Below are 15904 nucleotides of genomic sequence, written 5' to 3'. Positions count from 1 at the left end.
AGAGTCCATTGATAAACAGCCGGTGTGACATCACCGCCAGAGCTCCCAGGTGTCTTGGGAATTACAGCTCTGAAGTACAAGACACCAGCTTTCACCAGGAAAACATCAGCGTTGGGGGACTGACATCACGGGGACCAAATGGAAGCATGACTGGGGCACATGCTGAGGGAGAGAGAGTGGCATGAGACAAGGTCGGAGGTGGGTGGGTGGGGGCAAAGGACCAGCACTATAGTATTTTTATTTTGGTGAGACACAAAGTTATAGGAGGGCTTTTAATAGGAGAGGGATGTTACTTGGATTTATGGTTTATAAAGATGCCTCTGGGTATCTAGTCTGTGAATAGTATATATGCAGAGAAGAAAGGGGACTAAATAGATGGAAAGGAAGCATGATCAATGAAGAGACCAGCTGCAGCTGGGGCAAGGGAGCTGCAACATGGCATCTGACCTTTGCCCTGACACCTGCTCCACTCCATCTCCACACCTGCGCTCTGCTACTCCCAGGGCCCTCTGCCGGGAATTTCTTCCCCTCTGCCTTTACAGCAAGACCAGCTCAAGGTCTGCCACCCCTGCACCCTGAGTCCTCCCCCCGCCAGCCCAGTCACACTAACCTACCTGCTTTGGGCACCTGAACACTGCTTCCTGAAACTCATCTGACTCTTGCTGTGTCACCCTGTGGCCATCTGGCATTTTCATGAGCATCTTAACTCCACAATAAATTTCTTCAAAGCTGGGGCTTGCTTGCCACTGATGGCTACATTGAGGCCCTACAACAATTGAGGCAGGTGTGATACAGATTTTCTCAGGGTTTGTGGAGGGGAGTTTCTGCCCTGGAGAGGCGCTAGTCAAATTGCTGAATGGTCAAGTAGAAATGGGAAGGGAAACTGAGCCAGTCTGTGATGAAGAAAAGCAGAGAGGGAAGGAGTATCATTCAAAATATCAGAAAATAAATGCTTAAAAGCCGGAACCTCGAAACTGGGCACTATATTCTTTACAAAACACATGGCATTAAAATCCTAACTGTAGGTGACATTTTTATATTGCTCTATTGATTATGCAAGAGGTTACCATTGGGGAAATCAGGTGAAGGGTATAGAAGCTCTCGGCACGTAAGGAGGCCTATGCTCTGGCTTAGATGAGTCACTCTGCCTTTCTTTGCCTGCTTCCTCATGTAACTGAGGATCAGGGGCAGCTTTCTGGGGCTCAAGTCACAGAGGGCATCCTGAGTGGTAAGCAGTGTTTGAAAAAGCTCTTCTGCCAACTTCTCTCTGGGCCTGAACACAAAGGATGGCACAACATCCGGGTCTTAGCTCATCTTTCTTTTCATCGCTAAGGCCACAGGAGCTCAGCAGCACCCGGCTTCAGGTTACCTCCCAGTCTCTGGGTAGTGGCGGCTGGCCACTCCTGGACACAGGCAGAGGTGGGAATAAAGAAAGGGGTAAGAAAGGGAAACCTGGGTACCTGGTGCTGCTCCTGTCCCACATCGGCTGGGTGGCTTCTCTAGGTGAGACCCCCTGCCCCAAGCTGGTCACCTGTGTCCCAAATGGCCACCTACATCCTTTGCTCCAGTGAGCAGGGCTGAAAGTGGATTCTAGGATGCTTTTCTGATCAGGCATACTTTGGAGACAGGCAATAGGAGAGTGTTTGACATAAGCACACATTTTAAGTCCTTAGATTTCTGTGATTTCACTGTATCCTTCCTTTTACCATCTAACTTGGAGTCACACTCTGTGTTGAACACACAGCTCAGACACTCCAAAGCCATAAGCATTAAAACCAAAAGAACCAAAACTAAGTAACCCCCCCATACAGTATTTAGAGCTGCCCCAATCAAGAAAACACACAGTATGTTAGCTAGTATCTTTTATTGCCAGACTTTCTCTGAGCCGACAGTGATTTCACATGGCTGTCCATATGGGATAAGGCAAACTTCTTTCTTCTTTGTGGGTAGACTTAGATGGCCTAAGTCATTACAACTTTTCCATATAAAAATAAAAGTCCAAGACCAGATTATTTTTCTTCTGGTCATAAACACTAATTTATTTACAGATGTCTTGTTCAGACCGCCATTACAGACTTGGGATAAAATATGTAACTTATTGAAGCCTCAGCATGTCATGTCAGGGTCCCTTAAGAGGTTTGCTCACTTGTTACACCTTCTGGAAATGCAGCCTCTCTCCCCATATTCAACATGGTTATGTGGTAACCTACCCAGAGTGATAGAGGCTAACCTTCAGAGAAACATTTCTTAAATCCTTTATAAACTAAGGACTCCAAAATGACTTCATATAGTCTAAAAACAGCATCAGAGCCAGCTGTTTAAGAGTGGTTTATAAATACAGTTATTTGTAGGCTGCATATCCGTTTATAATACAGCAGACACAGAATGCAGACTTTGCTACATGTACAACAAAACAGTCAAGATGTAGTTTCTGTAAGATAGCAAAGACAGGAAAATGCAGGATTCCGGTTTGTTAATAAAACCACCTGATAAAGTAATGACTGAAGACTATAACTCTGAACTATTAAAATATACAGACAGACTGTTTACACCATTGCACATCCTCTCTCCCTTTGCTTTTAATGCTCATGGAACAATGACTAAAGTGATGAGTTTATGACCACATGCATGCACAGGCAAGCACATTAAAAGATGAAACGAAGACAAAAAGTTAAAACATGTCCACGAGGAAGGCTGCCAGCAGCACTCCAACCAAAATACACCGTCCCCTTGCGTTCCCTGTCCCCCTCCCCACTCCCTTACCTTCCCTCAAGTCAGAAAATCAGGCTGGGAGGTTAGTGCATAACTGGTGGACAAACACCCCCCCTCTTCCAAGCTGTGAAAGTCTCCCCCAAAAGGCAAGGGAGGGAGGGAGGGGGTGGGCAAGCATTTCCCTTCAGTAGCACAGTTAAGTTGGTTAGTGTTGGTTCCGCGGGTTAAGGCACTTCTGGCTGCTTTGATGGCAGCGTAGGTTTTTTTCCTCTCTTAAGGCATGTGTCATCTAAGAGTAGTAAAGCTTTGGGAACTGAGCAGACTGTTAGGTTGACAGCCTAATACATGATCACTGACACTGACAGGGCAAAAGGGCCCTCAGAGACACCTCCCCCCATTGAGGGGCTTCTGGAGAGCGCGGGCAGCTCTGCTTTGGGCCCTGCATGAGGGAGCAGTGGAGGCCAGGGGTGGCGAGTTCAGATACCGAAGATGCGTCCACTCCCGCCTGCCTTCACCTCGAGCTGCCCTGGCTGCTCACAGAGCGGGACGTGCTGTAGCGCTTCTTCACAATCATGCTGATGTAGGCTTTCATGAGCTTGGCCACGTCCACCACCTGCCCAGGGGAAGCACATGGTCACTGGTCTCCATCAGGTCAACAGGCCCAGACCTAATAACCAAATGTCCTTGGCCCAGCACAGGCGAGCAAGGGCCTGTCCTCCGAGCAAAAAGCCAGAGGCTCATTTTAAACGAAGCCAGAAATGCAGCTGCTTTTACCTATCGCGGCTTTTCCAAAGATGGTGTGCACGCACCACCTGGTGGTTCTCTCATGTAAAAACGACAGTCTTGATGGAAAACTGCTGGGCTTTGTACATTAAAAAAACACAGCCACTCAAGGACACTCTAACTTGTTGGTATCATTAGGGAGGGGATTACTAGTCTCACCTAAAATAATGGTAACAGAGCCCACAATCACAGCTTTAACAGGCTGGGTCATCTCCTAGTCAACTCCTCTAAGAATAGAACTGAGGCCAGAGGGGCCTGGGAGCCAGTGGCAGGTGCTGAGTTCTGCTCCCTGTCCCCTGCCATCTGGTGTGAGTCCCTTCGGGTGTTGCGGTCGCTGCGCCTCCCCCCTTTCCTTTCTCATGGCCGGCCCAGAACCTTGTTAAGGAACCCCAACTGGCATCCATTTCCCTAATCTCCCTCCTCTTCCACTGCACACCCCATCCCCAACACTATTTATAAAATCACTGTCATTGTGTCAGGTACAAAAAAGATCCCAGAGCACTTCCCCCACTGCCTACTGCAGTAGACCCAGCCTGGCAGCCTGATGCCCCCACCTGTTACCAAATCACTGCTCTCCCCCACCAGCTAATCTACCTCCAGCACCACATCCTTGGTCTGACTGTTGCCTCCCAGCGTCTCCAACACCCTCTTCACCTTGCCTCTGTTACTTTACATCAGCCTTCAAAGGGCCAGTGTGCAATTCATCTTCACTTCCCACCTTTGCTGGCTAGCAGCTCCCTACATGGAGACTCAATAGGCTTCTTATATCACCATCATCCTTATGACATTTTAAGCTTTGGAACAGATGGCATACATGTTTAGAGGCCTATTTTGTGATTTTTGGGAGCCAGAATTAGCGATGCCTCGAATGGTCACAACCCTTGCTCCCTCCTGTTCCTTGGACAGGGGCCAGAGCTGAGTTTCACAGCTGTAATTCCCTGTTGGAATCATCTACTAATTCACAAAAAGGCTTTACTGCCAAAGTATATATATATTATTTCTCAGACATGTCTATGATTTCCCTTTCTCTTCCTTTCCTCCAGAGGTAAGACTCCCTGATATAACAGAACCAAGTTTCTCTGTTGCAAAGGTTGTAGAGAAGAAATTTGGGATTATCAGATTTTGGTCTGTGAGAAACCTGCAGTTGGGGAGGGACCTATATCTTATTTTCATATATTTTTAAGCACAATAGTCAAATACAATTACTTGGTCAAGGCACCAGGAAATGTGGCATCGTTTTCTAGTCTGTCAAGGTCACAAATGAAAGTATTCCCTTGGCTTGCCTCTTACCTCACTGGTTTCAAAGAGCAGCTCCCTCTCATCAACCACGATCTTGTACGTGTTTGCCAAGGGTGCCCCGAAAGAGAGGATGTGTTCATACTGGAAGACTTCTAATGGTCTTCCCTCCCCACGCTTGTAGACAGAGACGGCGTCTGCGCTGACACCCAACCAGAGGTCCTGGGGAAAGCCGCCTTCCTTGCACTGTGGGCAAGAGTCAGGGTAAGAGGCAGATCACACAGCATTTAATGACACAGCACATAGAAACCACAAGGCAGGCTCCAAGTCAAGCCCTCTGCAGAATACTGAACACATTCCATGTGTCTTTAAGCCTAGGGTAACTGCTGTATGAGAAATGCTCTCTCTTTGGTGTCTTGATTGATCTATTACTGGGTGACTGATGCTGTGTATTTGGGAAAGCCTGATCAGCCAATGCTAACATCTTGCTTTGACTCTCTCTGCCTCTCAACATCACCCTACTCGTCGTCTGATTAGCTATGCAGAAGTGGCTGTCGACGAGGAAGTTGGTGATGATCTCCTAGCAAATCAAGCAGCCCAGGTCAGTCTGTTTCTCTCTCTCATTCTGCCTCCATTCCTTGTCTGGATTATTTTTCAAATACAAAATCTAGGATCACAGAGGAGATTCTCCAAATCAATCCCCGCCGAGCAGTTTTGGTTCCTCGTAAAAACCATGGCTCTGGATAAGCAGGGTGACGACCAGCCATGTACACAGTGGTAAGAGGGGATCTCAATGCCTTGATGACAGAATTCCCTGTGTGGATCAGTGGAGTAAAACAAGAGCCTTTAAGAGGAGGTAACATGGGGCTGATCTGAACCAGTATAAACAGGAGGGAGTATACATTATTGTATAAAGCAGCTGATTTATACTTAAAAACAAACCTAACTGAGTCAACCAAATATAGCATCCAACTCAAAATCCATGAAGGGAGCTTGCAATGCATAATCAATATTTAGACTTTTACAGAGCCTCATTTAAAAGTCATCAGGTAACATGCTGAATAATTGTGATCCTAAGAAAAATGGATGCTCGTTTAGACCAGGGGCTGACAAACTTACCTGTTGAGGGACAACGAGTAAATATTTTAGGTTTTGTGGGCCCTGTGGTCCCTGTCACAGCTACTCGACTCTGTCATTTTAGTGTGAAGGCAGCCAGAAAAAAAAACATGAAGGAATGAGCATGGCTGTGTTTCAATAAAACTTTTACAAACAAGGAGGCAGGTGAGATTTGGCCCTCAGACCAGTTTGCCAACCCTTGATCTATACCATTAGTAATATTTACTTTCAAAAAATGGTCTACTTTAAAAAAAAAAAAAGGTATGGATCAGTACTGGGTTGATGCTAATAGCTAAACTTCAATTGTGAAATAGAAATTATTTCCTGCAAACAGTTAAGGGAAAGAACAAAAATGTAAAATCCAAATATAACCAAAGTTTCTAATTTTGTGTACATAAATCTAAACAAATTTTTAAATGTAGATTTTTACCAGCACTTACTTATTCAATCTAGAACTTCCACAGAAGTTAAGAACAGATGACATCTTAAATTTTTCACTCCCTTCTAATACTGTGAAAGCATTTACTGTAGAAGAGGGAAAATGATTTTGGTGGGTGGGAGGGTGTGTTAATGTTAAGACCTGGGGAACTCTAACAAAGGCTGGGAGAGAGCTAAGTGTTCCATCCTGGCCACCCTCCTTCTGGGCCTGGCTGTGGCCACCCTGATTTACGTTCTCAGCACAAGCTGATCTGTGCAGCAGCAGCCTGCCTGCCCAGGATGGGCACAGCCCGTTCCCATTCTCACCTCCACATCGAAGAGTGTCGACCCATAGCCCGGCCACTCCTTGATCAAGGCCATGTACTTGGCCATGGCCTGTTCCTGGCTCATCCCGTGAAATTTCTTCCACTTGTCGATGATACTGGCTCGAGCAGAGGAGACTTCTTCCTTGACCCACATGTCCAACATCTGCTCTTCTTCCACCTTCTGCCGAACCACGGACCCTGTCCGGAAGCTCCGCCTCAGCGTCCCCTCCAGGAAGCTTGTCCGCCTCCTCTCCAGCCGCTCACAGGGGGTGAAGCTTTTAGTCGATTGGCTGATGCGGGCCTGGAGTCTCTGCAGGGAGTAAACCTCCCCCAGAGGCGGGATGGCGGCGTGCAGTGTGTAATCGCCCTGCAGGTACTGGAGCCGCAGGGCTGCCAGCACCTGGAGGTTTTCTTCTGGAGCCGGGTAGTGGCCGTGGATGACGGCTTCATGGGCCTGTGAGGAGGTGGTCATCAGCATCACCAGCCAGATGCTGGACCACGTGAGGTCCACCCACAGATCTCTGACCCCGTCAGGATTTCTCTACTCACTTCCCCTAAAACACTGTACTCAACTCCCTTCACTGCTGTGAATATCTTCCAAGCATGGAAACCGTCTAACACATAAAAGTGATCCTTGAGCAACGCCGGGGCTAAAAGCACCAATGCTCTGCTCCATGCAGTCAAGAGTCATGTATAACTTGATTCCACAGAAACCTAACTCCTAAAAGCCTACTACCAATCTGAAGCCTTGCCCAGAACAGAGTCGATTAACACATATTTTGGATGTTAAATGTATTATATACTGTGTTCTTAAAGCTCAGAAAAATTGTTTTTTTCCATCTATTGCAAATCTCAAAAAAAAAAATCCAATATATTTATTGAAAAAAAATCCATGTAAAAGTAGACCCACACAGTTCAGATCCATGTTGTTCAAGACTCAACTGTGCATTTTACTCCTTATTGTCTCTCTCCCCATTCAGAACAATCCTTGATGCATGAGTTCAAATAAAATGCATAGTAGTTTCATTCTACAAATGTGGGTAAGAGCAGCCAACCGTGTCTGTGCTGGGCAATCTACCACCATGCATAATTTCTAAGGACTGGCAATGAACTTACAAAGGGTATTAATGGTTTCACCCCTGCTTGCTGGTAAAGGAATTGGTTTCTAAAAGTTCCTTTTACCTGTTCAAACATAAACGCAAATTCCACACTGTCTTTCGGTACGTTGTCTGTGTCCAGGAAGCAGTAAAGTTTGAAGTAGAATTTCCAGGGCAGGTCACCTACCTCTGAAGTGGCAGCCAGCCTACAGGCAGAAGTTGAGACGGACTTTAGAAAGTAAAATGGGAAATGGGACTTAAAACAAGGAGATGATTCTCCATGACTTACTTTCAGGATGCATACATCCGTCCATCCTCACATAATAGCAGGTAGAGATGGGGATGGAGGGAGAGAAACAGGACTGAGGGAGGCTTGTCGGGGTTCCTCACTAACTGTACGTAACCAGAGGTGAAAAACAGCTTTTATCTTGGTCTCATTTCAAGACAACAAACATGCAGCCTTCAATTAAACTGTGTAACAGGTTATTTTCTGAGGGCTCAGTCTAATTAGTATGAATTAGTCATTATTTCAAATCCCTAGAAAGAAGAGAAACAAAGCCTACTTCTTCATTCTCTTTACCAATCCTCAAAACTACAGTAGTAATATTTATAGAAATTGACATGAAATTATGAAGGCTGCGTTTAAACCAAGCAGGGGATAGGAGAGTCCTAGATCAAATATTGTAGGTTCAAGAAAGAGAAGATGCCATTTGAAGAATTTACACATTTGCTTGTGTTCACTTGCCCAGTTTCAAAGCTAATGACTAACAAAACCCTAGAATCAGAATATTGCAAGATACTGGGTACAACAGGGACCTCAGAAAGAATGGGACAAAGGAACAATGACAAACTGAATCCCCAGCCGGTGGCTTTCATCTCTGCTGCAAGATCACAGCCAGGGAGGTATGGGAGCTGATGGCACAATGGCAGCAGAGATGAAAAATGAAACATGTTTCAACACAGGTAAAATCAGCCCAAAAAATAGAATGGAATTTCAAATCATCAAACTTTTTGCTCTTGATGCCTTTAATCTGCTGGCACTTCAGGGAGAAGGAACTTACTTTTCAAACTTTGCTAACACATCAGCTACGATGGTTCGGCTCTCAATGGCTTTATCGACGTGTCCGTTGTACTCAAACAAGGCAAACATGTTTCTGCTGTCCTCCATGGCGAGGCCTCGGATCAGCTTCTCCACCACCTGGAAGACACACCACGAGGTCTTCAGCTCTGGAAGCTCTAGAATGCTCCTCCGTCTGAACCAGAGGGAGCTGCCAGCAAAAGTGAGGGTCCAAGCCACCTCCTATTTAAAAGGTGTTGCGTCCCTTTGTTCTCAGTTTTGTATGCCCACTGAGAGGGGCGATGCTGGGCAAATTTTTTGCAAGCCTGTGCCAAGAGGAAAAGGGCACAAAAACCACAGCCCTATCTTTTATCAATTCATGAACTCCAAGAAATAATGGCTTCTACAGACATTTCTCCACCAGAAACTTTCTGGGTTTTATTGCGTTATTCCTTTTGGTCAGCTGGTTTTATAAAAGGAAAAAAAAGAAAATGTGTTCACCTGACCCACCATTCCAGCCACCTGTGTGGGAAACATACACCTTATTGCAGAAGTGATCCCATCAACCCCCGTTCGAGTGAGCATACCCGAGTCAGGCCTGTGATCGCAACTAGAGGAGACAATCTCTACCCAGTTGCCTCTCAGTTTAGCGAGATTATGTCTCAGATACTTCGGCACGTGTGTCCTTTGTTGTCTCTACTCATCTTTAATGCACATTTATCTCTTCTGGTTGCAGGCAGTGTTTCCTTGTTTACAGGCAGCTATACTCAACAAACCACACCCATGCATGATAGCCAGTCTAAATGCACAGCTGTCCTGAGTATGCACAGGGCAGGCTAGTCCTCTCCCTCACCTCCCCGGCTGTGGTGTGGGAGTTGATGGTGATCTTGCAGGAGCCTCCGCCGTGGCAATATACCGTGGACGTCAATTCCTGCCTATGAATCAGAGCTTCTATTTCATCTCGGGAAGGCACAAACTCTCTGCATTTGGTTTTCTTAAGAGATTCATAAATGAAGAGGGCATATTTTTCCATCTCAGTTCCTGGAAACTGTTCCCGTATCCTAGAAGACAAACACTAACTGTTAATTGCTAGACTGAGGACACCAGCCGGAGAGCTGGGTTGCTTCAAGTCACTGCTGACCAACACAGTGAGTGGGGCCCCAGCTGTGAAGGGGGCAAACACCAGCTACTTCCCGGCAAGGGCCTTGCTCACCCTGTGCAGGTTTAGTTTAAATACTAAAATAAAACCCCCAAAAACCCAAAGTTTAAACCAAAATCCCTGCAAAGAGCCATCATTTGACTGGGAGCAACCTTTACTGCCAGCTCACCTCTGCAGCCCCTAGTATACTCCAGTCATGCCTTACACTGTTGTATGAGAATTCTTGTGCCATAGTTAATCAGAATCTGAGTTAGATTGTTTCTACCTGTTTAATCCAGAAGAAATAACTAAGTTTTTTTTTTCCTACTTACATAGGGTAGTGGTAATCAAATTCATCCAATGTCCTACACAGTGGGACACTACCTGTAAAGTGCCCTGGCCCCTAAGGCAGCTTGTGTGGCTTAGAAACAGGATGCCTGCACCCTGGAAGCTAGCTCAAGTGGCCTGCGTCTGACCTGGCGGTCCACGGCCCACACCAGGTGCCTTCCGTTTCAGTCCTAACTGAACACCGCTCCTCTGCATCACCTGCAAGAACAGCTCTGGCCCGGGCAGCTCATACCTCTTCAGGTGGAACTTGAGGTACTTGAGGATCCCCCGGCTGGGCAGGAAGGCACAGCTCAGGCAGGTCAGGATCTGCCAGCTGCACAGGTTGCCCATGCTGCCCGGATGGGGCACTTTGTTCGTCTGCTTGATGAGCTGGCAGTACAGCTCGTCTCGCAGAGGCCGGAGGTCATGTCCTGTCTGGAGGATGCCCTGGATGATGGGAATAGGGTCTGACATGGATTCCAGCTGCTGAAGAGAATTGAATATCTTGATGGCTTCGTCCTGAAGGGTTGTGTAGCCTTTGTCTTTGAGCACTAGGAGAGGCAGAACACACACAGAAGTCACACAGGGGTTTGGAGAAGGTGGAATCTGGGCAACAGACAAGAGGAAGGAAGGGGGACAGATGGCTACTTCATGACACCATGCCCCCCATGTTCCTTGAATATTTTAATCAACTGCACAAAGCTGTCAGAGAGTTGGGCAGGTTACACTGCTCTGTTACGTAACTGAATTCCTTCCCTGTACGAAATGCTTAAAGGCCAGCCCATGATTTCAGCTCGTCTGCTGCTGCTGAGGTTCCCTATTTGGAAGATAAGACTGTTCAGGCTCCGGCTTTCTAGTAAATGAAGTCTACTCTGAGTTCCTGGGGAGTGCTGGACCTGGCGTTTTCTGACGCCCTTTAAATATGTTTTCTACTACAACAATCCTTGCATCTCTGCCACCAATAACTGCCAATATGATGGCCCTAAAGAGTTAGCAGGGAAGGCAGAATCGCAGGGTGCGAAGGGCCCGGGGGAGCGGCAGGGGGCGTGGATCGAGAACTTACAGTTGAGATTGATATCTCCGTAGGGCAGGGGCAGGAGCGGGGAATGCAGAGGGTGGTGTGTGTGGCGAAGGATGGGGTTCCGCTTGTAAATCTGCTCCACCACATCTGAGTTCAGGCAGTTCTCCTTGAAAACAAAGGAGCCATTAAAGCAGGGAAGCAAGCAAGCTTACTGTAAAAAAATAATGTGAAGAAACACAGTCATCTGTGTTTTCCTACATGTGACTATTTTTTTAAGGTCTAACACATCCATTAGCCCAGGGACGGTGGTGGGGACCTAGCATCGACAACTTCAAGCACGAAGACCCCTACAATCTGCCTTTGAGGATGACTCATATTTTTCTTACACAGCTCATTCTCTTCATTTCATGTGCAAATATTTTCCCATGTTATTTAAAAAATTTCCCCCTGGAGATTAGAGGCACTTAAAAAAATTAAAGTTCTCTTGCTAATGATTCAGCCAACAATCTTTTGGCCACACCGTGTATCTTTAACTGTCATTCATTTAGAAAGTATATTTTGCTTGTTAATTGGCTTTTTTATTCTCTTTATACTTGAAAACTATAATAATGTGATTAGTGAGATTCTCTTTCATATGCTTGCCTACTCTTTTGCTCGTGAAATTTAAGAGATCTTCTCAAAGAAACTCATCACGTATTTATGCTCCTAAAATGTAAATTTGGGACCAGAAAAAGCCAGTTACTTTTAGAACTTTAAGTAAACAGAAAAGCTGCAGGAGAAGCAAGAATCATTCTATCACGGTAATTTCACTTCCACTATAAAATGTTTTCAGCCACACTCAATTGAAAGCCAGAAAAAAAATTTACTTAAAAACGTTTGCATGGACTTCATTAGGACAACCTGTCTAGTTTATTAAAGAGTATTGCTCCATATTTTGAAGATTCTGTTACTCTTTTTAATGTCTGATTTCAAATTAATTAAGAGAACACAAGAATTGATAAGAGTTTGGAATAGAACATTTGACTGATAGATGTTTTCACATCTTTCTTAAAAGAAAGCTCCAGAAAAAAAAATTTCTAAGGCTAGAAATGGAAGTATTAGTAGCCAGCGTCCTGAGTTCCATGGAAAGCTTTGTAGTCTTAGATAATAGGTGACCTGGTGGAGTTTAGCTCCAAATACTCAGAACACATTATCATTTGGAATCAAGAGGCAGAATTTGGTGGGAAGTTATCAACTACTGACATAATAGACCCTCTCCAACTTCTGCAAAGGCAGTTTGCCTCTGATTATCTAATTTCCTTTGAGGTGTACATCAGGAAATGCCTGTGCCAGCTCTTTCCTTTGAACTGGGATTCCACTTGCATAAAGAACTTGGAGGAACAGTAGCAAAAATAATCCCCATGACCTGGTTCTGCATCAGGGACTGACAAGCTATGTGAGCAATGGCATCAGGATATCAGAATATCCCATGTCTCCGATCCTGGAAAATGCGTGCCGCAATCCTTGTGCATGGCTGCCATTTAATTATTTCCTCAATAGACATTTACTGAGCAACTCATCGTAATGAACAGGAAACTGCAATTTAACATGGGCAATGTTGGTCCAGAGACGTGGAAACTTCTTTGAGTTTGGAGGCACCTGATAAAGATGTCAGGTTTCTAGACCAGTCTGGGCTCTTTGTGTATTCGCTTGTGTCAGCTAGTAACTGCATGGTGAAAGTAGAACTACTGTGTCGCTGTGAGAAGGTCCCCAACCCAGGGCTAGCATGGAACCTGTGGTACAGCAGGTTGTCCCCAACACAGATCACAGCGCTGTGGTGGGGGCCCTCTGTCCCGACCTGCGGACCACCATCCCTCTGATTACAGAGGTTGACAATGGGGTCAGCCTCTGTGGCAACATCTAACACCTCCCTAGAGAGAAAATATTTTTAGCGTACAATCTCACCTGAACTCTCACATGTAGGTGTCTAAAGGCAGGGTTGTGCAAACACAAAATTAAGCAAGACTTAGTTTTGATTACAGAATAAAATGGGAGCTTGGCTAAACCTGACATCTGGATGTCCGAGGGTGAGAATCTGTGAGCTACTATGAACCCCTCTGATGAGCTCGGCTCCACCTTACCTTGATGTCTTGAATCAGCTGCTGGGTAGGGGTGTCGATCGGGGCCTTGGTGTCGGTCACATTTTGAATGGCACTGGACCACCGGGTGGCCTCGTTGAGCAGCTTGGTGTAGAGCCGGTAGCAGTGCTTGCGTCCGTACACGGTGATGTTCCAGTAGCCTGCGGGAGCAGCACACACATCATTGTTAGCCTCCTGCACCAGACCCCCAGAAATTCGGCACCACTAGAGCCTGCTGTCTCCACCTGAGTCCTTTTAATTAGTTATTTAATTCAATAAATACTTGCTGAATCCCTACAAGGTGCTAGACAGCCAGGTGTCCAAAAGACATGAGGCGTTTACAGCTGAGAGGGGAAGAACTCAGAAAACAAACTCAGGATTAAATATATAAATTGCAACAGCTGCTCTGAAAGAAAAACAGGCATAAACCAAAGCCCCTCTCAAGGCTCTGGAGCAAGAGGGGAAACTCTTCCCTCAGATTTCTGACTTTCCTTCTCCCTCTCTTCCTTAGACTCTTCCTTGAAAACACAATTGCTAATAAGCAAGCAGCCGATGTGTTCAGAAAGATGTGTAATTTCAAAGGGAGTAACGAGACTAAAAAATGTTAAACAACAAAACCACAACAAGCAACAAAAATCAAAACAATCTAGAAACATTCTTACAGAACTGACAAAGGAAACTAAGCTTACATGAGTGCTTTTTATTCTACTAGGTCAAGCTCGCTGACAGGAGTCATCTCTTTGCAGGGTGCCTATGGCTCTCACAGCACAATGGTGAAAAAGATGAAAACACAAGTGTACAAACATATAGCCTCCTAGAGGATAACTTCATCTCTTACGTTATTTTCCTTAGATGAATCTTTCTGCAGGTCAATAAATCAAGACCTCTTTACTGTGGTTTAAATACAAGTGCACCTATAGCTAACCCCAGACAGCCCCCCAAGATAAATCAACAAGAACTTCACTGGGGGAGAAGAAGTACAGGCTCTCCGGAGGAATCTCGTTCCTCTGGTATGAGCAAACCCAGACCTCTCAGCACTCGCAGGATGGTGGGCCCAGCTAGTCATGAGCACACTGCACCAGTCACCTGTCTCTTTGAAGATCTTCTCATCTGGAGGAACCACCGAGCAGAGGCTATTGAGGACCAGGGTGCCCAATTTCATTGCATTCTTCTCCGAGCTCTTGTAGTAATCCAAGGAGTTGTGGGTCAGCACAAACCACCGCTTCTTCAGTTTCAGGGAAGATGTCTTGGGACTGTTTTTCACTTCTTTGTGCAACCACCCTGGAAAGACAGAGATCAGGTGTAAACTGAAAACTATGCAAACTCCAAACATACTCCTTATAAAATGGGTTGTACTTCTACATAATTGCTAAAAATTATTTTTTAGCAACTTTAAGAGTCAAAAATCACTCAGAAAAGCTGCTCAAAATGGAAATGCTGCAGATGTCATGTAAATGAAAACCAAAATCCCCAAGAAAGAAAAGCATGGGGTGGGGGTTGGGGAGGGGGTCACCTCTCACGATAAATTCCTGGCCCTCCACTCTGGTGTCCCCCTTGGATCTCTGCAGCAGCGTTATCCAGTGATGCATCTCCTCTGGCGTGTCAGCGTTGCAGTGGAGCACCCGGTTGGCCGTGATGATCACAAAGGAATTGGGTCTGAGTGACAGGGTGAGGAGGAAGCAAAGACTCTCAGCTCAACTGTCAACATCACCTACGTCTGAACCGAGCCTGAATGCGCTTCTCCTGGCTAATGGGTCACAAGGATAAAAACTGCAGTGCTATTTGTATTTTATGTTAAGGCAAATCTTGCTCATTTCTGCAGAATTTATTTTATGCATCATTAACCTTTAAACTCGGAGCAACACATTATGAAGCCCTGGAAGGGAAAAGATTTCTTCATGCGAAACTTTCCAGATGAAACTCAGTTCCGGGAAGGCTAAATAAGGTGACCATGGGGAAAATTTTTTTTTGATGCCTCTCCAAAGTAAATTTCTTCCTACCTCTGGGTATTGCCTTGGATAATATTTCTGTGGGTTGGTAATGAAATGTCAGACACCAGTAATAGAAGATCAGTAAATAGGTGTGAGTGGAACATCTTAAACACTCAATTATGCCTGGTACAAAAAGCCACCTGAGTCTTTTCAGATGTTTTCAAAGCAATCGAACCATGTGCATTTCCAAGTCAGGAATAACCTAATAATGGAAATTTACTCTCTCCCTCATCTCTTGTTGTCTGGCAATGCCCGAGTCTCTCATAAGCCTTTGCTCGTATACTAACTCATCTACCTGACTGCTTAAGCTATTGACTGAACAATTTCTTGCAAATTTTCAAATGTTCCCTTGTAGTTAAGTGCTGTAAAAGTTCAAGGAAAAGAGTAACAGGATTGCAGTAGACAAGGAAAGGCAGGTGGTTCCTTAAAAAAACAAAAACAACATTTTTCTGTAGTTGGGAAGGGAGAAAGGTGGGCACTTGAGGAAGACTGAAAAGTGGAGCGGGGACAGAAAGTTCTAAGTGTGATTGTCCCACGCCCACTGCAGTAGTGAAGGGATTCAACAG

General features: G+C 45.5%; 1 protein-coding gene across 1 annotated transcript in view; it reads right to left on the bottom strand.

Moving 5' to 3' along the window:
- Positions 1–1847: 1847 nt before the first annotated feature.
- Positions 1848–15904, bottom strand: part of MYO10 (myosin X) — a 200490-nt gene continuing 186433 nt past the window's right edge. Inside the window, exons 31-41 of the mRNA XM_017653599.3 lie at positions 14861–15003; positions 14434–14628; positions 13351–13508; positions 11273–11396; positions 10463–10760; positions 9598–9805; positions 8749–8885; positions 7773–7893; positions 6592–7044; positions 4786–4977; positions 1848–3325 (exon numbers count right to left, since the gene is read on the bottom strand). Of these exons, the coding sequence (XP_017509088.2) occupies positions 3224–3325; positions 4786–4977; positions 6592–7044; positions 7773–7893; positions 8749–8885; positions 9598–9805; positions 10463–10760; positions 11273–11396; positions 13351–13508; positions 14434–14628; positions 14861–15003 (2131 nt within the window). The 3' untranslated portion in view covers positions 1848–3223. The remainder of the gene's footprint in view (positions 3326–4785; positions 4978–6591; positions 7045–7772; positions 7894–8748; positions 8886–9597; positions 9806–10462; positions 10761–11272; positions 11397–13350; positions 13509–14433; positions 14629–14860; positions 15004–15904) is intronic.

This window comes from Manis javanica, chromosome 1 (genome assembly GCF_040802235.1).
Source record: "Manis javanica isolate MJ-LG chromosome 1, MJ_LKY, whole genome shotgun sequence".
In the NCBI taxonomy this organism is placed as follows: domain Eukaryota; kingdom Metazoa; phylum Chordata; class Mammalia; order Pholidota; family Manidae; genus Manis; species Manis javanica.
This window is presented reverse-complemented; position numbering and strand designations above follow the sequence as displayed.